Source organism: Arvicola amphibius, chromosome 4, assembly GCF_903992535.2.
Source record: "Arvicola amphibius chromosome 4, mArvAmp1.2, whole genome shotgun sequence".
Taxonomy (NCBI): domain Eukaryota; kingdom Metazoa; phylum Chordata; class Mammalia; order Rodentia; family Cricetidae; genus Arvicola; species Arvicola amphibius.
The window spans coordinates 53,748,157-53,773,262 of record NC_052050.1 but is presented as its reverse complement, the minus strand read 5'-3'; the positions used below and the strand labels follow the sequence as shown (position 1 = coordinate 53,773,262).

Genomic DNA, 25,106 nt, shown 5'->3' with positions numbered 1-25,106 from the left:
GGTTATAGTTCAGAGGGGGGAAAGCAGGGGGAAAGGTTTCTGTGGCAATTGAAGATGTAGGTACCTACTCCTGGGAGTCAAGATTCTGGAAAGGATACCTGCCAAGTCCTAAAACTGGGTCCTCAAATTACATTTTCACTCCTAACTAGCCCTTCACACCATGTTAGAGTGTGGGACAAGATGCCAAACTGAAGAGAGGGTCTCAGCCTGTGCCGAAGACTGCACTTCAAATCCTCACCCATCCGTTTGACCTTTTTTTTCCTATTTCTCCCTCCCCCTTCTTCCTCAAGGCAGATACCTCGGCTGAATTAATAGCAGCCATGAGTGGGGGTTCGGATGCCGAGATGGCTATTTTTGGTGAAGCTGCTCCATACCTTCGAAAATCGGAGAAGGAGCGGATTGAGGCCCAGAACAAGCCTTTTGATGCAAAAACATCTGTCTTTGTGGCGGAGCCCAAGGAATCCTATGTGAAAAGCACCATACAAAGCAAGGAAGGAGGGAAAGTGACCGTCAAGACGGAAAGTGGAGCGGTAAGTGATAATGCTCTGACCTCATTTTTTTTTGGCTCAATCCAGAGTAGAGGTCTCCCCTGCTAGGGCTGCCTGAGCCTACAGCCACCCTGGGATCATCCTCCTAGTGTGTGGTCCTAAGATCTGGGAGCTAAAGGAATTCAGACTACAGGATCTCCCCCTTCCCAAGCTCCCTCGGGAATCAGCCCATTACGGCCTCCAGCATCTCCCTTCAGTTCCCTACTTCCAGGTCTAAATCTCCAAGTCTGAAAAAATAAAACCACCCCTTTCTGTCACAAAAATTCCTGAGTAACCTACTTAGTTCCATAAAATATTGATACATTTAAAGAAGTTTCTTGTAATGAGTGGGATGAAAAAAATTAAAAATGCTTGGCCTGGCGAAATGAGTGTAAAAGGGAAGGAAAAATGTTGTTTAGAACATGGGTAGTTCCGCAGTCACCAGGGATCTTGGGGCCTCTCTACCGTGTACTGATTTCATTTCCTGCAGCTGTACAATCTGGGAAGTAATGGTAGCTGGATCATGGAGGGATGGGCAGATTCAATCAACCCAGGCTGCGCAAGGGTATGAAAATCAAGCATGCTAAACCTTTTGAATTTGTACAATTAAAATACGCCCACAAAAAGTATCAACTCCTACATTATCACAAGAAACCGTCTTTCTTGGCATCGGACCTGGAAACTAATATGTTCAAGGCTTTAAAAGGCACCGAATAATTATGTAATAGAAAGCGTATTCCATTGCAGTTTTATAACCAAATCAAACAAGCAGACGTAAACCCTATCTCAGACTGGCCTGCTTTCTTTCCAGACTCTCACCGTCAAGGAGGACCAAGTCTTCCCCATGAACCCTCCCAAGTACGACAAGATCGAGGACATGGCCATGATGACCCACCTGCACGAGCCCGGAGTGCTGTACAACCTCAAAGAGCGCTATGCGGCCTGGATGATCTACGTGAGAGCCCTTGTTAGATCATTTATTTCTCTTTAAAACAAAGCCAGAGGCACTATATTGAATTTTCTGATTTCTTTCTCAGACCTACTCGGGCCTCTTCTGCGTCACCGTCAACCCCTACAAGTGGCTGCCGGTGTACAACCCCGAGGTGGTGGCGGCCTACCGAGGCAAAAAGCGCCAGGAGGCCCCGCCCCACATCTTCTCCATCTCTGACAACGCCTACCAGTTCATGTTGACGGGTGAGTGAGGCGTCTGTTTATAGGAATTGTGCACACACAATTGGGACGGACAAACAGAACTCACCCCAGTCTTATTATAAGACACCGCTGCCCCATGGGACTTGCCATTTCCAAAGAACAACACAGCCATGACATTGACTCTTTCTGGCAGTCATCTCCACTTTAGGATGGAATTCACTGACCTGCCCAAGCCAACAGGGCTAGCAAACTCAAGCCCAGAGGAAGCCAAGAGCAGGTCTCCGAAAACAGATTAGTTACTGCCCATAGTTTTTCTGGTTTGGATACAAAAGTACAAATAGATCTTGGTGGGGAGGGAATTACCTCCTCAGCAGTCCAAGGAACGAGTTCTTAGCCATATCCAGAGAACTCTGAATTCTTCTGTGGATGCTGTCAACTTTGGGGGCTGAGTGAGGGAATTTGAGGTGGGATGTGGATAAAGACGGACCTATAGAATTTCTCCCACCTGTGTTGAAACGTTCTCCTATCCAAGACTGTGAGTCCCACTTTACCAAAGCATACTCATGATGGGCCCCAGAACAGCAATGAAAACTTTTGTCTTCCCTCACCAAATGTGCTGCCTCTCAGTATAACCTTAATTCCCCCCCCCCATTTCCTGTTCTTCTGTGGAGTTTTTAGTGGCCGGGGGACATTTTTTTCCCTGTTACTTTTGCCACATTTGTTTGTAAATTGTCTTTTAAAATGGGAAAGAGGAGAACGTGACATAACAGGGACCCCTATGGCAAACTGGAACTTTCCCCAGGATTCCATGCCCAGAAGCAGTATTCTGGTGGTCCGTCCACAGAAATTAGACACCTCCCGCAAAGTTACCCAGGACAGGCTCCTGTCAGAGGCTTCAAGTCTCAGCGCTGCGATGTATGCCAACCCCCACACAAATCACTCTCCAGGCTTTGGGGCCACCCTAAATCTAAGTCACCCAGGCTTCCAAACACGCTCTACATACAAAATGATGCAGAAGCATGGTACTGGCCTGCTTAGTGTTATTTGAACATCGCCTGAAAGACCAGGAGATTGTTTTCTTGTCTGTTTGCCCACTAGGTGCATCTGATTGTCCATGATTTTATTCATACTAGGGGAAAACACCTTTTATTAATCAAATTCCATACCCATTCCCTTGAATAGAAGCCTAAGATATTTTAAAATCTAAGTTTGTATATACATCTAAATAACATCTAGGCTTGTATTGATTTTCTCTGGAAATACCTTTAAACTTAAGAGTTCTCAAAAATCCACACTCTATCAATCCAGAACTGCAGATTTAATGCACTAGAAAAGTGATACAAATATATTATTACTATATAGATAAATATCTATAATATTAAAAGGAAAATAAAGATAAATAAAAGCAAACATGTATCACTTCAGACCATTTCTTATTTGGCATCACCAGAAGTCAAATGAATGACAGAGAACAAGAAGTTGAGCCAATGTCTCCCGGAAGCCAAAAGGCCTGATTATCTGCAGCCTTAGCTAGGTCTGCAATTCATATTTAAAAAACCATTTCCTCCTCTCTGAGTCTCAGCCTTCCTGTCTGGTAAGCAGAAGACTTCGCCTAAGCAATGTCTGATGTTCCTAATGACCTCACAATCCCGTGACTCATTCCTCACAACAAAAATTGCCCCGTGCCTGAGGTTTCTTTAGAATAATCCAGTGAGGTTGGAATAACATAGAGAGGATATAAAACTGGCCAAATACTAATGACTATTCCTCTATAAGATGGGCCACCCCAGGGTCTCATTATCATAGTCTCTGTTCTCAAGTGTGTTTACATTTTCTAATAACATCATTTAAAAATAGTAATAAAGTACAACCCCCACACACATTTAGATGGCTATGATTTTTTAAAAAAAGAAAATAGGAGGTATTAGAAAGGAGGTGGAGAAATGAGGAGGCCGCCCCCGTTGTGGGGTGTAAAATGGCACAATTGCTACAGAACACGGTGACGTGGTTCTCAAGCAACTGGACTATAATTAGGGTCTGATCCATGGTCCCCACTTCTGGGAAGACAGCCAGAAGAACTGAAGCAGGCACTCGGAGAGCACTTTGTAGGCCAGAGTCACGGCAGCATCGTTTACAACAGCGAAAATATTTTTTTTTTTTTTAATTTTTCGAGACAGGGTTTCTCTGTGGCTTTGGAGCCTGTCCTGGAACTAGCTCTTGTAGACCAGGCTGGTCTCGAAATCACAGAGATCCGCCTGCCTCTGCCTCCTGAGTGCTAGGATTAAAGGCGACAACAGCGAAAATATACAAGTGAAAATATGCAAGGTACCCACACACCCGCCAGCAGAGGGGCAGTTAAGCCAAGGGTGGGATATTCATGCAATGGAGTCAGTACCGACAGAGCCACAACACAGATGAACCCTGAGGACGTGGTAAGGGAAAAAGTCACCAGGACAAACCCTGTGTGATTCTGATTGATAGTAGTCACATTTGTCAACAGAGAGCTGAGGAGGGGTTGCCAGCTCCTGAGGACTGGGACAAACAAGGGAACCACTATGTAATGGCTACAGAGGGCAGGTTCTACAAGATGAAAAGAGGTCTGGAAGCGGAAGGGACTGATGGCTGCCGAGGGAACGTAATACCACACAGCTACATACTTAAGATGGTGTGAACCTAACCGGCTTCACAGCTCCATGACGAGAGTGCTTGCTGCATAAGTCTGGGGAACAGACTATGGATCCCTAGCACCCAAGCAAATGCAGCCTGGACCCAGGCCTGTTTGCAATCACAGTGCTGGAAGTCGTGGGTGGGGATTCCCCAGACAAGCCAGCTAGCTAGACTAGCTCTACCTGTGAGGTTTAGGTCTAACTGGGAGATCCTGACTCAATGGATAAAGTGCAGGGCGATCGAGGAAGGCTCCTCACACCGGTATAGGGACCCTGTGTGCATACACACACACAGGTGCACATGCACTTACATACGTACACACGTGTGTCCACACACAGACACATGCAAAAATGAAAAGGTGGTAGATTTCATATTATATGTATTTTACCAAAAAATAATAATAAAGTGGGAAAAAATAGATTATTCCTTGCTTCTCATTTTCATGAATTTTACTCTACTACACCCAAAGTTGAAATCATAGGAGCCATCTTTGAAGGGATCAAGTCTGAGTTCACCTGACTTCATTGCTTTATGTTGAATACACATAGCTTTTCCCTTTGTTTTGTTTTGACTGGTGGTCTTTATTCCTTCCACAGATCGCGAGAATCAGTCCATCCTGATCACGTACGTGACTTTCTTGTTCTTTCTGGTAGGCAGTGTCTGTCTCAACCATCGCAGGTTTGTGCAACAGTTCTGATCTTCATTCCCTTGTGTTTGACAGTGGAGAATCTGGGGCCGGGAAGACTGTGAACACCAAGCGTGTCATCCAGTACTTTGCAACAATTGCAGTCACTGGGGAGAAGAAGAAGGAGGAGCCTGGCAAAATGCAGGTGGGTTTGGTAGCTAGAACAAGGATCCAGACTCTGCTGGGGTGCCTAGAAGTCTGGATCCCCAGATACAAGGATTGATCTTTCCCTTGCAGGGGACCCTGGAAGATCAGATCATCAGCGCCAACCCGCTGCTGGAGGCCTTTGGCAATGCCAAGACAGTGAGGAATGACAACTCCTCTCGCTTCGTAAGTCTCTTGGTCACAAAGGGACCAACGCTTTCTGTCTTTCCTTGCTATGGTCATTGTATCAAAATATTTCAGGTGCTTATCTCTGTGTGTTTCAATGTTTAGTACTAAAAACATCATTATCTTTTCCAGGGCAAATTTATTAGAATCCACTTTGGTACCACCGGGAAACTGGCATCAGCAGATATTGAAACATGTGAGTAACAGACCTGCTGAAAAATCTAACTGGAGAAGCAAGCCAATTTGGTTGTAGGGGCATTCTGCAACACTTTCTATGCAGAGTCTACCACCAGAGTTGTCTGTGAGCTATTGTCAGACACCCTCACAGTTCTCTCTCCATTCCCTGTACCTCAATCTCCGGCTGGTGGTACCCTCTCATCTTTGAGAGAACTTCCAAACGTCAAGATCAACTCTAATTTCTACCCCCATGGTTACCTATGGGTGGGCTGTGATTTGGTAAATATATCTCTCCAAGGTAGACTTTCACCACAGATGGTGTGAGGTGACCCGAGAACAGTAGAGGTCAGCTAACACACAGAGGTCATGAATTCCCATTTAAAACTTGTCCCAGGGACGTGTACTTCAGAGGCTGCATCTCTGTGGAAAGGTGCACGCTAGCTTTCGTGTGCATTTCGGTTCTAATATGCAACCGCAGGATGAGAATCGTGACGAAACCTCACTGGAGCCAAATGTAGCATCTCCAGTTTTGGAGACTAAAGTTTACAGTATGTCAAAAGAATAGACTGTTTTTCTAGTTCAATCTCTTTCTTTTCAGATCTTCTGGAGAAGTCTAGAGTCACTTTCCAGCTAAAAGCTGAGAGGAGCTACCACATTTTCTATCAGATCACGTCCAATAAGAAGCCAGAACTAATTGGTGAGAACTTAAATTTGTGGATGGAAGTTAAAGTTTATATTACCAATTTCTCATGTTAAAACATATACCCTTCATTCTGTGTACCCAGAAATGCTCCTGATCACCACCAACCCATATGACTACGCCTTTGTCAGTCAGGGGGAGATCACAGTGCCCAGCATTGATGACCAAGAAGAGCTGATGGCCACAGATGTAAGTCATAACATACACAAACATTTTTTTTAAAGCCAATTATGTATGGGAATGGCAGCAGCAAACTCTACATAGGTGTGCTCGTCTCAGTGTATATTATAAATTATCATAAATAATGTCTTCCACCCTAACCTCTGCCCTTCCATCTTTCCTGGTAGAGTGCCATTGACATCCTGGGTTTCTCATCTGAAGAGAAAGTGTCCATCTATAAACTCACAGGGGCCGTGATGCATTATGGGAACATGAAGTTCAAGCAGAAGCAGCGTGAGGAGCAAGCTGAGCCAGATGGCACTGAAGGTACCCAAAGACCCTCTAACTGGGTTTGAATAGCAGAACTTTTGAACTGAAACACTTGGACGTCCACCCTAAACTCACGTCTCCTTGTGACTGCACTTCCAAAGACGAGTGCGCATTTCTTTATACACATGCCTTCCTCACCCACCTCATTTCTCATTCTCCATCACCTCATCATCACTGCCGATTCAAATAAGCTATCCCAAACCCCAACGGCCACATAGAAGCTCAACCGAGGGCCAGGGAACTGGAGCCAGAATGAGGTGGAATAATATCCCTGCTTTGTCTTGGCAAAGGGAGGTAGGTATACACAACAGATTTACATATTGTTTCAGCATTAGCTAAGAAAGCCTAGGAGCTAGGAGTAGAGGATCTTTGCATACGGTGAGAGGTGAAGGGTGCTCCTAGGCACATCTGTATGTATGTAGGTGCTGTCTACATGTAAATCCCCCCAGGCCAGCAAGCAAGAAAGATACAAAGGAAACTGACAAAGAAAAATCATGTCCACATATGAAAAAGCATTCAGTACATAGGAACCACCACCCAGTTATTCCCCTGCCCCCTAACCTTCCCCAACCAACCTAGCCTGACATTCTTCTCCCTCTCCTTCTTTCCTTCTCCTTCGGTTTTCTCCCGACTTTTCCTTTGAGACCAACACAGCATTACACATATTTTTAGAGAGGATCACCCAGTTTAATTAACCTCCACTACTTAAGATAAAGAAGCAAGTACCTTTGATCTTGTCAGATTAAATGGAAAGAGGTAAGAGCTGCATAAGAGTGCATGTACTCGGCCTTTTTCCCTCCCTAACAGTGAGGGTCATGGTATGTTTATCTCACTCTTCCGGCAATACCTGAAGTCTTACAGGGAGAGACCATGTCAAAGAAAGTCACAATAAACATTGTTTACATGTTTACGGTTAATGAAAGTGTTCTCCGATCCTACTTGCAACAGGTCACTCTGATCAACCATTTAATGGCAACCAGGCACCTTAATATACATAACAAAGAATCTTATTTGACTTTATCTGAAATTATTTAAAGTTTTTAAAATCTAAATAGCAGAGTATTTAAATAGGAGAAAGACAAAGGGATGAGGACAAATGTTAAAAACATTTCTTGGTTTGTGTCACCACAGTGGCTGACAAGGCTGCCTATCTCCAGAACCTGAACTCTGCTGACCTGCTCAAAGCCCTGTGCTACCCCAGGGTCAAGGTCGGCAATGAGTTCGTCACCAAGGGCCAGACAGTGCAGCAGGTAAATGCGTGCCCTCTGTGAAGCACACACTGTGGCCTACATGGCACGGCTTAATAGCACTAACAGTTATTACTGTATCTACAAAGGTGTACAATGCAGTGGGCGCCCTGGCCAAAGCCATCTACGAGAAGATGTTCCTATGGATGGTCACCCGCATCAACCAGCAGCTGGACACCAAGCAGCCCAGGCAATACTTCATCGGGGTCTTGGACATCGCTGGCTTTGAGATCTTTGATGTGAGTTATCTTCACATTAATGAAAACTGAGGGATGCAATTTTGAATTTTGACGTACTAAGTGATAGTCATTTATTTGCTTCAACACTGAGCCTAGTATAAGAGTTTGCCCCAAAATATCTAAGAGATAATAGAAAATAATAACAATAATAACTAAATGTATTGAAAAGTCAGTATATTTTTGATATTATTCTAGGAACTTCAAAATGTTGCTTCATTCATTAAACCTTCAATAAAGAGAAGTAAATGTTACTATTATTATTACAACAGAAATTGGATATACAATGAAAATCAAATGTGCTAAAGATTCTGCAGGCATGCCAGGCAGTGTGGCACACGCCTTTAATCCCAGCACTCGGGAGGCAGAGGCAGGTGGATCTCTGAGTTCGAGGCCAGCCTCAACAAGAGCTAGTTCCAGGACAGGCTCTAGAAACTACAGGGAAACCCTGTCTTGAAAAATAAACAAACAAAAAATTCCACAGGCATATAACACAAAGCCAAGATAGGATCTGTCTGCAGCAAGGCATCTTGCATTGATACCTGGGCATGGAAGGGAGAAAGCCCAGAGGCAGAAACCCAGCCATAGGTGCTGGCCTCTTGTCTTCCAAGTTTACCTCATACAAACTATTTCATGTCCAGGCTTCAGCTTTATCCTGGGTAAAGAGAGAGTAAATGGATGCAAAGACTCTCAGATCTTCAACTGCTATTCTGCACCAGATCTCTGCTTTCATAGATCAGACAAGGGGGTTACCTGATGTCAACAAAAAAGAAACCAAACCGTCCATTCCATTTTACACATCAACTAAATGTTTTAATATAAGTTTCCTTTAATAACATGACAAAGATAAGAGTGTTAACCACTCCTAGAATTAGAGAATAGAGCGTTCCACCTCTGCTAGCAAGCTTTTCTAATAAATCACTTTCCCATTCTCTTTTGCATCAGAATCATAAAGCACAGGGCCATACTTGTACCTTCCTATACATTCTTGTCTTTGAATTTTCACAGGTGAAAAGAAAGTAGATTCTATTAGAACTGTAGTATATTAGGCAGACAGACAGACAGACGGCGGTGAATAAAATGTGGAAGGTTGGTTCTCCAGGCATGCTGGTGCACACCTGAAATCTCAGTACTTGGGAGGCAGAAACAGACAGATAGATCTCTGTGAGTTCCAGGTCAGCCAGGTTTATATAGTGGGCTGAGGACAGCCAGAGTTACTTAGTGAGACTCAGTTTCAAAAAGGAAGGGGAGATAAAAGGGAGGCAGGAAAGAAGGGAAGAAGAGAGGGAGGAGAAGGAAGAATGGAAGGAAGAATTGAAGGAAAGAAGGAAGGAAGAAAAGAAGGAAGGAAAAAGGAAGGAAGGGAAATTTAGTGTGCTTAATACCTGAGTACCTAAAGAATGTCCAGACTTCATGAGAAAGGCATTTATCCCTGGGAATGTTGAACCAAGAGCAATTAGCGTAAATACTTAAGCTCAACCTTATCATTCTGTTCAGATTATTTCCCATAAGGAATATTTCCATTAACAGATTTTGCTCCCATAAATAAGCACTTAACCTGGGAAATCTCTGCTTCTCTGTGTAGTTCAACAGCCTGGAGCAGCTGTGCATCAACTTCACCAACGAGAAGCTGCAGCAGTTCTTCAACCACCACATGTTCGTGCTGGAGCAGGAGGAGTACAAGAAGGAAGGCATCGAGTGGGAGTTCATCGACTTCGGGATGGACCTGGCCGCCTGCATCGAGCTCATCGAGAAGGTTCGTCTAGCTTTGATGGAAGGGTCTGTCTGTGAGGATGACTCAAGTGTCTTAAAGAATCCTGCAAAGCATTGCTGTCGCCTGAGATGCAAACAAACTGGGAGAGAGCACTATTTAGAAATCACTTCCTCTTCATAACTTCTACATGAAGAAGGGGTTAGCTTCATTTAGCTCCTCCCCTAATGGGACCTAATCCTGAGTCATAGCCAGCGTAAAAGCAGCTGCGAACACTCCATGTGTGACCGCCGGCTTTACTAGAAGCACTCTCGCTAGCTCTCCTCTGCCTCCACCATAGTCCAGGAAGTCATTCACAGTAATGAATGCTTTTCTATATAAAAACTGTTGCAGAGACAATACAGTCAGCACACCAGAAATCCATAGCTCAAATTGCTTTTACTCCTTACTAATCTATATTTAAGGAGACTAAACATCTAAAATATCTTAAGTAGTGTTTGGGTTATTTATACTGTTTTTTCTTACTGTGAATAGAGTCAAATATTATTCTCAGACAGAAGTGTGTATGTGTGTGTGTGTGTGTGTGTATACACACTCAAACATGTGCAGGTACATCTGTGCACATGTGGACACCAGAGAAGGATACTAGGTATCTTATTCTATCACATTCTGCTGCATTCTCTTGAGACCAGGCCTCTACTAGGCTGGTGACCTTCTACCTGCCCTTCAGCTACAGGTAGGCACATGACCACGCCTAGCTTTTATGTGGGTTCTTACACAGCAAACACTCTTACCCACGGAGCTAGTTTCTCGGTTCCAGTACATCCTTTTTGAAGCAAAATAGAACGTTGACAACAAATTTATTCATTTAACGGGGGGAGGGGGAAAGTATGATGATAAAAAGCATTTAACAAATTACCTACAAATTCCTTGGGATTTGTGTCCAGCTATTCTTTTAACTGACCCTAATGCTACAGAGAGATGAAATGGTGGGAAAGTCATTCTAGGAACAACAAGGGGACTGTTTGAGCACGAAGCCTGACTTACTCTGCATTTATAATTAGTTGGGGGTGCTTATCAATCAAATGGCAGCCACCATGTCTGCACCCATTGAGAAAAGTGAGGTTGACTTAGGTCTCCTTTTCTGAATTCAGCCACTGGGCATCTTCTCCATCCTGGAAGAGGAGTGCATGTTCCCCAAGGCGACAGACACCTCCTTCAAGAACAAGCTGTACGACCAGCACCTAGGCAAGTCCAACAACTTCCAGAAGCCCAAGCCAACCAAAGGCAAGGCTGAAGCCCACTTCTCACTGGTGCACTATGCGGGCACCGTGGACTACAACATCACTGGTTGGTTGGATAAGAATAAGGACCCTTTGAATGACACCGTGGTGGGGTTGTACCAGAAGTCAGCCATGAAAACTCTGGCCAGTCTCTTCTCCACCTATGCCAGCGCTGAAGCAGGTACTTTCTAATCCCTCAGAATGTTCCTACACTGCTCTGGCCTCTGAGAGTCTACTCTATTGATGGGTTTTCTTTTCATCTCAGATGGCGGTGCGAAAAAAGGGGCTAAGAAGAAGGGTTCTTCTTTCCAAACCGTGTCAGCCCTCTTCAGGGTAAAGTATAAATTTAAACTGGAAAAATATATTCCGTTTCTGTAAGTATAGGATTTAGAATAAATCAGGAGGGAATGGCATGGTGATAGGAATCACTTTAGATACTCACTCTCATCAGGATAGATCTAAAGCCGTACTTGGGTAGGGATGGGTGCTTTATTCTTTATTCCTTATTATGATAATCTGAAGCATTCGAAAATGTCCACATGTCCTTAGAACTTCTTGGGCACAACACACACACACACACACACACACACACATATGTTAAATAGCAATAATAAGTATGCTTTTAAAGGAAGCACTTCTGATCCTCAATGTTATCCCTGTGATGGCTGCATTCCTATCTCACTGACAGTATCATTTGAGGATGGTCTTGAGTTTCCCTTTGTTTTCTTTGGGATAGGATCTTTCCACATAGGCTAGGCTGACCTTGAACTTGTGAACTTGTTACCTCAGACTCTTGAGTACAGGATTCCGGGCATGTGCCACCCTGCCAGGGTTCAAATTTCCTTTGAAAATGAACAAGAGATACATTGTTTAGAAGATTCTCTCACCAAAACACCTTTCGCCCTGAGATGGATTGGACATCTTTAGAAAAGATGAAAGCCACCCGAACCCAAGTCTAGTGACCTGAATGGATGGTTAACTACAAAAGAATAAGACTTCTATTTACAAAATAGTGTAGCTTTTCCATTACGTCCATGCACATTTCCATAATGCAGTTATAATTCTTCTGCAGCAAGGCTCTTCTTGAGAGGAACACGTAAGATGTCTACTCCGAGGACTGTTTGTGAGGATTTTCATGCCTCATTGCTTTTAACTAAAATGCAGGTGTGACCTACCGAGGAAATTTGTTCCTACTCTTTTCCCGTCTCACTCTGGGTCTGCATTATCCAGCGAGACAGATGGTTGCTTTGTCAACTTGTCTGGAAAGGTCTTTTCGGGCTTAGCTATCCAGGTTGTTTGTTTTGATTTCCTAGTGGCTGAGATGCGAAAAAAGCGTAAGTGAGAGACATGTGTGTTCTCTATGGATAAGTGAAACGTTCTCTGTCATAATCAATTACTTCATTTTTAGAATAACCCTTCCCCCCGTGTACTTTAGATGGAAAATGTTTTCAGGCACCCAACATCCACCCACACAAAATTATGTCTCCTCACATTTCTACACTCTCCAAACAACAAAACAAGAAATTAGAAGATGCTGAGAATGATTTAAAAAAAAAAAAGAAGGAAGGAACAGCACAGGTTGGCGTGACTGCTAACCCAGGTTTTCACTGAGAATTGCTAGCTACGGTGAACATCACGAGTGCTGGAAAATGAAAGAGGCCCCAGAGATCATCTTCACCATTTTCAGATGAGGCCCAGGGAGACATGGAAGGGCACAGCATCAGCTGACTCCCTAGGGAGTCTGTAGCCTTTGTTTTCTGGTACTGGCTGAGAATTCTGCCTGTGTTTGGAGGCAACTGACTTTGCTGTCTGGACCTAGGTGTTACAATGGATACCTTGGTATTCCGCATTTATTTCTAATACTTTGACCTTCCGGCTATTTAACAACTTAAATACTGAAACCTTCCAAATACACAGGAACTAAAGTCTCATATACTTATTCCTGTAGCCAAAAGTGTGCTGGGTAATTTTTACCTTCCCCACCAAGAAAAAGAAAAAATTCAAAACACAGCTTTCTCAAGACCCTTCTGTCTCACTTTCTAGGAAAACTTAAACAAACTGATGACCAACCTGAGAAGCACACACCCTCACTTTGTGCGGTGCATCATCCCCAATGAAACTAAAACCCCCGGTAAGACACGGAACACTGATAACAAACTAGGCTCCATCTGAAAATCCAGCATCCGGGACTTAACTCCTTTCTCTATTTCCAGGTGCCATGGAGCATGAACTGGTCCTGCACCAGCTGAGGTGTAACGGTGTGCTGGAAGGCATCCGCATCTGCCGGAAGGGCTTCCCCAGCAGGATCCTGTACGGGGACTTCAAACAGAGGTCAGTCCCCTTGGGTGGATGACGTTGAATGCTTATGACTATTTACCATCCGAGTTGCTGTGTGTTGCTCATTACAGTTCGTGTCTCCTACTTAGCATCATTATACAAATGAGAAGCCAAATAATTCAGTCCTGTGATAGTGCTAGAGAACAGAATAATAGGCTGGGTCACAACCTATCTTAGAGAACCATTAGATCTCTACTTCTATTTTTGTTTTGGGATTTAAACAGATACACTTTTTTATTTCTGGTGGCCACTGGGCAAGTGATTGCCCCTTCTGACCATTCCTTCTGTGTTTGATGAAACAGATACAAAGTTTTAAACGCAAGTGCCATTCCAGAGGGACAGTTCATCGACAGCAAGAAGGCCTCAGAGAAGCTCCTGGGCTCTATTGATATCGACCACACCCAGTATAAATTCGGACATACCAAGGTATGGCTGCGACTCCTGCACGCCTGACCCACGTACCCGCAGCCCTGCCTGTGCCTGCTGAAGTGCGGGGCTGACTCGTGACTTCCTGCTTCTCCAGGTTTTCTTCAAAGCTGGCCTCCTGGGTCTCCTGGAAGAAATGAGAGACGAAAAGCTGGCCCAGATAATAACAAGAACGCAAGCGGTCTGTAGGGGATACCTAATGAGAGTCGAGTATCAGAAGATGCTGCAGAGGAGGTAACAGCTAGGAGCAGCAGTGGGATACCGGGTCCCTGGGGACTCTCCATCAGCCTTCCCCGTGCCCTGAGCCTTTCATTCTTCAATTAGCATGAGCTTTCACCCCTATAACATGTCAACTTTAGTGTCGCCCTTCAGGCTCGGCTTCCCAGAACTTCTCTCCTGTCCCACTCCCCATCCAGCTCCCATAGAAACAGACTGCAGCAAGCAGCTACATAGAAACAGTCTGCAGCAAGCAGTTTTGACCCCCTCGTCTCTGTTCCCAGCTCCCTGTGGGATCCCACCCCAAATCCAAGCTGCTTGGCTTGGCTGTCAAGACCTTCTATTCCATTATATATTTCGTGATAGAATATCGTAGCAAAGATATCATATCATATCTTTCGTGTCTAGCCACACACACCTAGCGAGTTGTCATGCTAGACAACTCGCTCACCTCCTATTCCCGTGTCTGTGCAGACCGTGTCCGTCATTTATATCTACCTAGTCACAAGTCTGTTTCTTCTTTGCCAAATTAACTTCAAACAATTTATTTACACAACATTTTTACACATTGCTCTAGCCAAGCCCACATTTTGCTCATTTTGTTCAGTTGTATTTTTTAGTCAGCATTACATCTTTATCATAGCTTGAGCCACGGTATCTGCTTTCTCAGAGTCAGAATTCCTAGAAACTGAGCTAATAGAAATAAAACCTGCATGCTAATCAACTTAAAGATGCCCACATGTTCCTATAAGCCAGCCAAACCTTGCCGGCCCATTGCTACCATTTGAAAGTCTGTACCAATATTACTATTTCAACTTTTTATTTAAATGGAACAATTTTGGAGATTAATCATTGCTAAAAATTGCTTTCTGATGTTAATGAACTTATTGAACTGACAGGACTAGGTCACTCTAAGAATTTAGAAAAGCCAGTATGTTATCTGGAGACACAGAAGAGAAGTATGACTAATCCAGAGGTGATGGAAAGAGGGAAGATTTGAAGGAAAGAGTGGCCGAACTGAGAGGAGGCAAATCATTCAACACATGGCTTCTCGGCTGGCAGCTTGTAGCTGTGTGGCAGCAGCAGGACAGCACAATCCAATTACAATGGCCATGCTCTCCTAGTCACTGCTCTCATATGTGTGAGCTCTCTCTATGGCAGGGGTCTCTCAGACAGCACAATCTGTGTCCTCCAGACTCAGGCTGTCTTTGGCAGCTCACCAGGGGCTGAGCACACTCAATTGCTCCTTATGAATCACACCATACTAGCAAAGTAGCTGACACCGAGGACTACAGACTGACTCTGATTGTGAGAATGAACATGTGTCGAAAAGCCTGTTGTCTGCAAGAAATGTCAATCACAGTGCTGCCAATGGAACAATTACACCACCTCTTCCCACATTCCAGAGAAGCCCTGTTCTGCATCCAGTACAACGTCCGCGCCTTCATGAATGTGAAGCACTGGCCCTGGATGAAGCTCTTCTTCAAGATCAAACCCCTGCTGAAGAGCGCAGAGACCGAGAAGGAGATGGCCAACATGAAGGAGGAGTTCGAGAAAACCAAAGAGGAGCTCGCCAAGTCGGAGGCAAAGAGGAAGGAACTGGAGGAAAAGATGGTCACTCTCCTCAAAGAGAAAAATGACCTGCAACTCCAGGTTCAATCGGTGAGTGGTCTGAGGTGAACCCGTCACATCATCATGCTCTAGGGCTCTGCCTGGCCTTCGGGAGACTATCACTTACAACAAAGAAGTTTTCTTGAGGAAAAAATTCTTTGGGGGGCAGTGATGGCTTTATTTTGTTAGTAGCTTGCTTACCTTTCAATATTGTGTTAAAAAGGAAAGCTACAATTACTTCCACATTACACAGGGGAAAGGGAAGACTCGGTAACATCACAAAATTGAACAACTTTCAAGCAAGCAATTTAAAGCTAAATCCCCAAATCTTACTCAAATATTTTACCTCTTTAGCTTTAGCTGCCTTGTCCCGGCCATAAAAACATAATTTTGAGCTGAGTCTACCTGTACAGGCCTTTAACACCAGCTACTCCAGAGGCCAAATCAGGAGGATCCCAAGTCAGGGCCTGTCTAGGGTATAAAATAAGTTCAAAGCCAGCCTCAGGCATGGGGTAAGATTCTGTCTCAATCAAAAGTGAAAAAGGATCAGAGACACAGCTCACTGATACAGCATTTTCGCCATCTGCTCAAAATTCTGGATTTAGTCCTTAGCACAACACAAGAAAGCAAAGCAAACCAACAAAACAACAATAAAATCTGCCAGGATAGAAATAAGAAATCCAAGTGCTGGCTGGTGAACAGCTTTAATCACAGCCCTCGGGAGGCAGAGTCAAGAGAATCTCTGTGAATTTGAGACCAGCCTGGTCTACAGAGTGAGTTCCAGGACAGGTGCCAAACTACAGAGAAACCCTGTCTCAAACAAAACAAAACAAAACAAAACAAAACAAAAAACCCAAGTACTTAAGACCATCTTATGAGTTAAGATAATCATCACTCGAGAGGCAGAGGCAGGCACATCTCTGTGAGCTTAAGATCAGAAGGTCTACATGGTGAGCTCCAGGAAGCCAGGGTTCTGTAGAGAGACTCTGTCTTAAAAAGTGAATAAAGAAGAAGTCAAGATAATAAGTCATCCCTCCTTTCCTAACCCTCGAGATTTAACTCAACAAATATACATACTTGAATCTGCTCGAGTTGAACTATCCTGGAAGGCAGGGCAGAGCATCCTCCCCAACTCTTCCAATAGGATGAAGGAGTCTCTTTATACCACTGGTGATGAGTCCAGAGAGAAGTTGTAGTCATGTTGAGGAGGGAGTTTAGCAACAGCACTTCAGCCAAACATAATCTCCCACTTCCTTGGTCAACAAGCCCAACGGTGTTAGGAAGACATTGCAAGAAGGATGGTTTTCCAGATGCGTAGGACCAGAGCCTCTCTGTCCCTTTTCCTGGTGGACCAGTAAGACTAAATATGCACTGAGCCTATCACTATAAAAGAGAAAAGCAAGAAACTGAGATATCCTCGGCCTCAGTCGCTTGAAACACTGAGATGGAACAACCACTGAAGGAGGTAGAGAAAGGCCCAGGGCAGAGTAATCTCGGAAATTCCTGGCTGAGTTTTTGAGGTCTTTAATTAGTTACTTGTAGAATTTTATGGGGTGATATCGTTTCTCAGAATCACTTGTTCTTATAGATTCTGAAATTCATTTTGAGGCTAATAGGTCATCCTTTAAATAGAAATGGAAGATTCAAGCCATTATAGTATTGTTAAGGACCATCATAAATGTTTGAATGAACTGAAAAGGCTGAATGAATTGAATGAATTGAAATGCATTTAATTTACTTTTTCCTTATATTGGTTTTTAATTCTATTTGACAACTAATACTTTGATTAAAATGATTGCCACCAAGACTAACCAATGCCACTAAATCAACACTTTTGACTATCACAACTAAAGAGCTCTCAGAAATGATTTGTCATAACTTCTTTCTTTCTATATGAAAAACTAGGAGGGAAAGCAACTTTCCCAAGACAACACTTGAGGATGTTTGGAGACAAGAATCCAGACTTACTTCCCTGTCTGCAAACCTGGCTCTTCTTCTAGACACAGTTCCTACCGCCATACCTTCTCTGGCCCAATCACTGCGTACACTCCTTTGCTTCTAAACACCCAGTTTCACTTTTTAATTAGTTGCATGTTTCTAAGTCAGATATAATAGTCAATTAAAGATGCTTTTTATATTTGTGCTGAGAAATTCAACAGAATTCAGATGAACACTAAATACTTTGGGCAAAAATAAAAATAAGTTTCAAAATAAGAAACAGACATCTACGTGTCTTGATGATTCCATAGGAAGCAGACAGCTTGGCCGATGCCGAGGAAAGGTGTGAACAACTGATCAAAAACAAAATCCAGCTGGAGGCCAAAATCAAAGAGGTGACCGAGAGAGCCGAGGACGAGGAGGAGATCAACGCCGAGCTGACAGCCAAAAAGAGGAAGCTGGAGGATGAGTGCTCAGAGCTGAAGAAAGACATCGACGACCTTGAGCTGACCCTGGCCAAGGTGGAGAAGGAGAAGCACGCCACAGAGAACAAGGTATGAGCACTAGTGACTGCACCACATGGAGGTTCTACCGAGCAATTGGGCTGCCTTTTTGTTGAGACAACCTCTTTCTAACTCCCTAAGGTGAAAAACCTCACGGAGGAGATGGCGGGCCTGGACGAAAATATCGCCAAGCTGACCAAGGAGAAGAAGGCCCTCCAAGAGGCCCACCAGCAGACCCTGGATGACCTGCAGGCAGAGGAGGACAAAGTCAACACTCTGACCAAAGCCAAAACCAAGCTTGAACAGCAAGTAGACGATGTAAGCACATTTTAAATGGCCTTTTGAAATATTTCTTTAAATGCATTACAGTTTTAGCGGAGTTCTCTTTCCCATCAGCTTGAAGGATCACTGGAGCAGGAAAAGAAGCTTCGGATGGACCTAGAAAGAGCGAAGAGGAAGCTGGAGGGGGACCTCAAGCTGGCCCAAGAATCCACAATGGACATAGAAAATGACAAACAGCAACTTGATGAGAAGCTTAAAAAGTAGGGGCTCCCGAAGGAATTCTGTGTGATGTCATCTTTCAAATAATTCACATATTAATATGTCTGCTATTCTGTCTAAAGGAAGGAGTTTGAAATCAGCAATCTGATGAGCAAAATTGAAGATGAGCAAGCCGTAGAAACCCAGCTACAGAAGAAGATCAAGGAGCTGCAGGTGAATTGTCTCACTGTTTTTTAAAGGTGTTTTGTGACAGGGCCATGCTACGTAATCCAGTCAAGGTTGATCTCAAACTAACAATCCTCTGTCTCAGCATCCTGAGTTATGGGATAAAACACCTGGACAACCCCGCCCAGTCCCTTATCTTTGTTTGGTTTTTTTCATACCCCAAAACACTAAAACTGAAATGAATTTGAGATGGGTTAGTGTACTTGTTTGATTTCCAGGCCCGCATCGAGGAGCTGGAGGAGGAAATCGAGGCAGAGAGGGCCTCCAGAGCCAAAGCAGAGAAGCAGCGCTCTGACCTCTCCCGGGAACTGGAGGAGATCAGCGAGAGGCTGGAAGAAGCTGGCGGGGCTACTTCTGCCCAGATTGAGATGAACAAGAAGAGAGAGGCTGAGTTCCAGAAGCTCCGCAGGGACCTGGAGGAGGCAACTCTGCAGCATGAAGCCACATCAGCCGCCCTTCGGAAGAAGCACGCGGACAGTATGGCAGAGCTTGGGGAGCAGATCGACAACCTGCAGCGGGTCAAGCAGAAGCTGGAGAAGGAGAAGAGCGAGCTGAAGATGGAGATCGACGACCTTAGCAGTAATGCAGAGACAGTCGCCAAAGCCAAGGTACTGAACGCTGTCTCTAGACAAGGGCAATGAGCCAGAAAACCAGCACCCATTGTTCTTGGCATTGAATATGGTTCTCAGGCATTTTGTTCCATTTACTCAAATATTTTCTGTCCTAATATATTCCTGAAGTTTCGTTTTCTAAAAGTACTGACTATACCCCCATTAAGAGGACTTTGAAATCCACTTCAGTGAATGTCAACATCATTGGCCATATGGGTGGTTTCCAATAATAAATGTAACATGTATGTTGAATTCTGGCATATGCCAAAGCACCAACATTGTAACTTTCTACTCACAGCCCACATATGTTTAAAAATATATTTCATTCTTTTAATATTAAAACATCTTAAGAGTTTAGAAATCAGGGTTTATCTTTTCTTTCCTTGCCTGTATTCAGTTTTGATTCTTCCTTGTCACATGATCCATAGGGAAACCTTGAAAAGATGTGCCGCACCCTGGAGGACCAGGTGAGTGAGCTGAAGAGCAAGGAGGAGGAACAGCAGCGGCTGATTAATGAGCTGACGGCTCAGAGAGCACGCCTGCAGACGGAAGCAGGTAGGGACACCTCTGGCTCTGCACCGTGTAAATGGGATTCTTCCTATCCAGCAAAACTCTCGTTTTTAGAGGGAAATCAACAAACTATCAAAATTTTTCAAGGCAGGCCACAAAGGTGTGGGGAAGCAAAAATAAGTCGACAGGTTTGCCATGCGCCTGTGGCAACCTACCTGCAAATCTGCATTTTGACTTTAATTTTTTGTCATTTTTCATTTCTATAACAGTATTTAAAAATGAACAAAAAAATGCATACACCTGCACACCGCTTATTGCTATACCCTGAGTTCTCCCCTTTTACTGTTCTTAGGTGAGTATTCCCGACAGTTAGATGAGAAAGACGCCTTAGTCTCTCAGCTCTCAAGAAGCAAGCAGGCATTTACCCAGCAGATTGAGGAGCTGAAGCGTCAGCTTGAGGAAGAAACCAAGGTGAGTTTTACCATAGATCTTGACGAACCAAACCTGAGAATGCCCAGTTTCTATTCTACTTGAGGTACGTAAGTATCAGAGGATATATGAATTGAAATCACTGGACTGTCACTTCCGCAGGCCAAGAATGCGCTGGCCCACGCCCTGCAGTCCTCCCGCCATGACTGTGACCTGCTGCGGGAACAGTACGAGGAGGAGCAGGAAGGCAAAGCTGAATTGCAGAGGGCCATGTCCAAGGCCAACAGCGAGGTGGCTCAGTGGAGGACCAAATATGAGACGGATGCCATCCAGCGCACGGAGGAGCTGGAGGAGGCCAAGTATGTGACACGAATTTAAGAGAACAAATTTTGGTCTCTGGCGCTGCTTAACTCAGCAACTCCCATGAGAAGCGATGGTGGTCTTGCTGATGATGATGTAAAGATATCAGTAGCTAACATTTATCGAGTGCAGTTTCTTCTAATCACGTGTATTTCAATTCAGGAGCTGGAGCAAAAGCAAGTTTTGCCTCTCCTGGTCATCTCCGTTCCTGTGTCAAGTGCTTCATATTCAGCCGCTCATTTAGCTTGCATAGCATAGCATAGCATAGCATAGCATAGCATAGCATAGCACAGCACAGCACAGCACAGCACAGCACAGCACAGCACAGCACAGCATAGCACAGCATAGCATAGCTATAGGTCTCTGTCACTGCTTTTCTAAATAGACTTATTAATAGAGGAACAGCTGGTACTGCGACCAGATGTTCTGATTCCAGCGGTCATCTTCTTAAGGACTGAGTGGACAGACATTCCTCTTAAAATGTACAACAAGTTGTACAAAGTGTTGAGAATTGGTCTAAGTAAGATATGGTTTTAGTCTTGGTAGAGAGAGGGCATCTTCTTGGGTGTCAAGTTTAAAGGGGTTTTCTGTCTTAAGGATGTGACCTTGGCACACCACTGGGAATAAAGAAAGAATATAGAACACTCAAATGAAAGTCGAAGTCACCATTGCTTCTGCTGCATAAATTGTCCAAATTATCTTTCAACTGTGTCCTCCAGTTAAACTGTCCAAACATACATGGTTTAAACAAATTAGCTATTCTCTTGGGGCAGGGGTCATGAAAGGAATCAGAAAGTCTGAGAAAACAAACATATTTGGTATATTTTTGCCCAATAAATTAGCTTCAATTTCTTTTTGACTTATGACGGGCTGTATAAACCAATCCACAATATTGTACTAGGTAATCATTTTCACAGTTATCCCCAGTCAGAATTCCTATACGTTCCAAGTCACTGAGTGTATTAAGGCACCTAGCACTGACAGCAGCCTGTGGGAATCGAATAACATTCCAAGATTCCAAATTTGAACTTCACTGAGTCCAAACAGCTACCACCTTGGCATTCTCCAGTTTGTTACTGTAGAATACAAGCCTGGTGACTACTGCTTTGAAAGGCAGACAAGTTTTGCCAGTATAGGACAGGACGGCGAGGAGGAGCCACAGCCGTTATTACTTTGTTCCTGGCTCTGGCCAGTTCTTGACAGTCTGGCTAACTTCTCAGGAAGAAGCTGGCTCAGCGTCTGCAGGCGGCTGAGGAGCACGTGGAAGCTGTGAACGCCAAGTGTGCTTCCCTGGAGAAGACGAAGCAGCGGCTGCAGAACGAGGTGGAGGACCTCATGCTGGACGTGGAGAGGACCAACGCGGCCTGCGCCGCCCTGGACAAGAAGCAGAGGAACTTCGACAAGGTGGTCTAACCTACTTAAACTTTACAAAAACTTTATTTGGTCTTCTCCCTGTGCCAGTTGATAATCTGTGGGATTTTTTTTTTTTAGGTCCTAGCCGAATGGAGACAGAAGTATGAGGAAACTCAGGCTGAGCTGGAGTCCTCCCAGAAGGAGTCCCGTTCTCTCAGCACCGAGCTGTTCAAGGTGAAAAATGCCTACGAGGAGTCTCTGGATCACCTTGAGACTCTGAAGAGAGAAAACAAGAATCTGCAACGTGAGTCCCAACCTTCCCCATCCTCCTTAGCCCTGGCTGGACCCTCCCATGTTGCCCACCTTCCCAATCCTCCTTAGCCCTGGCTGGACCCTCCCATGTTGCCCACCTTCCCAATCCTCCTAGCCCTGGCTGGACCCTCCCATGTTGCCCACCTTCCCAATCCTCCTTAGCCCTGGCTGGACCCTCCCATGTTGCCCACCTTCCCAATCCTACTTAGCCCTGGCTGGACCCTCCCATGTATCCCACCTTCCCCTTCCTACTTAGCCCTGACTGGATCCTGACATGTTGCCACCATTCCCACCTCTTCCTCTCATCTGCTCTTCCACAGAGGAGATTTCTGACCTCACTGAGCAGATTGCAGAGGGAGGGAAGCATATCCATGAGCTGGAGAAAGTAAAGAAACAAGTGGAACAAGAGAAATGTGAGATCCAGGCTGCTTTAGAGGAAGCGGAGGTACATGTCACTATATTCTTGGGGGGGGGGTGGGGATCAAAGACAAGCACTAGCAAAAGTATCAAGCTGAGAAATGGCACCATGAGCTGAATGCATTACTGTAGAGCAGAGACAATTTAAGTATGGAACCTTTGTGCATAGGGTAATTAAGTGGTTAGCAATGCCAACACTGAGGCTGGAGCGATGCCTCAGCTGGTGACAGCTCTTGCTGCTCTCCCAGAGGACCTGAGTACAGTTGCCAGGACCCACATCTGTGGCTCACAACCACCTGTAACTTCAGCCCCAGAGGATCAGACATCTCCTGGCCTCGCAGAACTCCTGCACACACATGACACACACCCACACAAACATGTATGCACATAAATAAAACAAAAATAAATTTGAGAAAAACGCAAATGCTCTACCCCATCGATTCAGTTTATTAGAATTTAAAATTCAGTTTATTAGAATTAGACCAGGCTGGGCTTAGACTCACAGAGACCCACATGCCTCTGCCTCCTAAGTGCTGAGATTAAAGGTGTGCACCACAACCACCTGGCAAGAAACTAGTCTTAAAAGAGATAAAACTTGGCTGGGTGGTGGTGGCACACGCCTTTAACCCCACCACTCAGGAGACAGAGGCAGGAGGATTTCCGTAAATTCGAGGTTAGCCTGGTCTACAGAGCAAGTTCCAGGACACCCAGAGCTGTTACACAGAGAAACTCTATAACTCTGTCTCAAAAGAAAGAAAAGAAAGGGGCAAAACTTTGAGACAAAGATGCTCAGTGGGCTACAGGACTTTCCACCAAACATTATACCCTCTGCTCAACCTCCACAGCCTACACCTACAGGGTAGAAGGAGATTTATCCCTGACTTTGAGTTCTCTCTCTCTCTCTCTCTCTCTCTCTCTCTCTCTCTCTCTCTATTATTTATCAAATAAATAAGTGGAAAAAAGGCAAAAAGTATGATTAATATGGGGAAATATTTTTGATAGACACAAATATTTGCTTTTAAAATATATGCAAGACATATTTGCATATAAAACTTTGATTAGATAGAAAATAGATAGAAATAGGTGAATCAGAAGGATCATAAATGAGGTCAAGGCCAGCCCGAACCACACAGCAAGAGAGCCTATCTAAAAAAAATAAGTATAAAAAAATGTACCACATTAAAATAGTTGCCTCTTTGTAAGGGACAATAGGAAGCTGTTTTTATACATTGTCCTCACATTGTACAATGAGTATGTACTATATAATCAGGAAAAAAAAGAATTTTGAAATGATAGTTTCTATGCCAGATTAGTATTACACACATGAAGATTGTAGTTTATAAAACATTATGTATACTACATGTAAAATTAATCAGGTAATTCTATTAGTACCATCATGAATCTTTAGAGACTGCACAGCATCTTTCTTACAGAGTAGACGGATATAAACCATAACCGGATAAACAAAACATGATTTGCCTCATAGGTTCTTAGGACAATTACTTTAACTTTAAAGTTCAACATGCAATAGGAGCGTGCCTCACAAATTCACAGTAGATGCTAAGGAGTTCTCTTCCGTTCAGTGCTGACTGATCTCACTGTCCTTAAGGCATCTCTGGAGCACGAGGAGGGAAAGATCCTGCGCATCCAGCTGGAGCTGAACCAAGTCAAGTCTGAGATTGACAGGAAGATTGCCGAGAAGGACGAGGAGATCGACCAGCTGAAGAGAAACCACATTAGAGTCGTGGAGTCCATGCAGAGCACGCTGGACGCAGAGATCAGGAGCAGGAACGATGCTCTGAGAGTCAAGAAGAAGATGGAGGGAGATCTGAATGAGATGGAAATCCAGCTGAACCACGCCAACCGCTTGGCTGCTGAGAGCTTGAGGAACTACAGGAACACCCAAGGCATGCTGAAGGTAGACATCCATTGGCCTCTCAGATGAGTCAAAGAACACACCTGTCTGCCATTCTCACAATTAAGCCATCTTTTTAAACTACCTTCCCTACTGCTGTGATTAAAAAAAAAAAAAAAACACCTTGGTAAAAAGCAGATTAAAGGAATAAGTGTTTATTCCAGCTTGCAGGTCATCTGTCCAGTCCACCACGGCAGGGAAGTCAAGGCAGGGGGAAGGTGAAGCAGCTGGTCACATT

General features: G+C 44.3%; 1 protein-coding gene across 2 annotated transcripts in view; it reads left to right on the top strand.

Moving 5' to 3' along the window:
* The first annotated feature begins 320 nt into the window (after positions 1-320).
* Myh8 (myosin heavy chain 8) overlaps positions 321-25,106 on the top strand; it is a 29,596-nt gene continuing 4,810 nt past the window's right edge. Inside the window, exons 1-32 of one of the 2 annotated variants that reach the window (XM_038328842.1) lie at positions 321-530; positions 1,339-1,482; positions 1,565-1,721; positions 4,943-4,970; positions 5,068-5,176; positions 5,269-5,361; positions 5,494-5,557; positions 6,137-6,235; positions 6,324-6,427; positions 6,586-6,724; positions 7,859-7,977; positions 8,064-8,213; positions 9,796-9,966; positions 11,076-11,385; positions 11,470-11,537; positions 13,248-13,335; positions 13,418-13,535; positions 13,844-13,967; positions 14,065-14,201; positions 15,590-15,845; positions 18,044-18,286; positions 18,377-18,553; positions 18,632-18,777; positions 18,859-18,949; positions 19,180-19,569; positions 20,001-20,127; positions 20,435-20,553; positions 20,674-20,870; positions 22,092-22,275; positions 22,363-22,528; positions 22,857-22,981; positions 24,563-24,871. In XM_038328842.1, coding sequence (XP_038184770.1) covers positions 321-530; positions 1,339-1,482; positions 1,565-1,721; positions 4,943-4,970; positions 5,068-5,176; positions 5,269-5,361; positions 5,494-5,557; positions 6,137-6,235; positions 6,324-6,427; positions 6,586-6,724; positions 7,859-7,977; positions 8,064-8,213; positions 9,796-9,966; positions 11,076-11,385; positions 11,470-11,537; positions 13,248-13,335; positions 13,418-13,535; positions 13,844-13,967; positions 14,065-14,201; positions 15,590-15,845; positions 18,044-18,286; positions 18,377-18,553; positions 18,632-18,777; positions 18,859-18,949; positions 19,180-19,569; positions 20,001-20,127; positions 20,435-20,553; positions 20,674-20,870; positions 22,092-22,275; positions 22,363-22,528; positions 22,857-22,981; positions 24,563-24,871 — 4,962 coding nt within the window. Of the gene's footprint in view, positions 531-1,338; positions 1,483-1,564; positions 1,722-4,942; positions 4,971-5,067; positions 5,177-5,268; positions 5,362-5,493; positions 5,558-6,136; positions 6,236-6,323; positions 6,428-6,585; positions 6,725-7,858; positions 7,978-8,063; positions 8,214-9,795; positions 9,967-11,075; positions 11,386-11,433; positions 11,538-13,247; positions 13,336-13,417; positions 13,536-13,843; positions 13,968-14,064; positions 14,202-15,589; positions 15,846-18,043; positions 18,287-18,376; positions 18,554-18,631; positions 18,778-18,858; positions 18,950-19,179; positions 19,570-20,000; positions 20,128-20,434; positions 20,554-20,673; positions 20,871-22,091; positions 22,276-22,362; positions 22,529-22,856; positions 22,982-24,562; positions 24,872-25,106 lie in introns of both variants that reach the window. The other variant, XM_038328841.1, reaches the window with a different exon arrangement.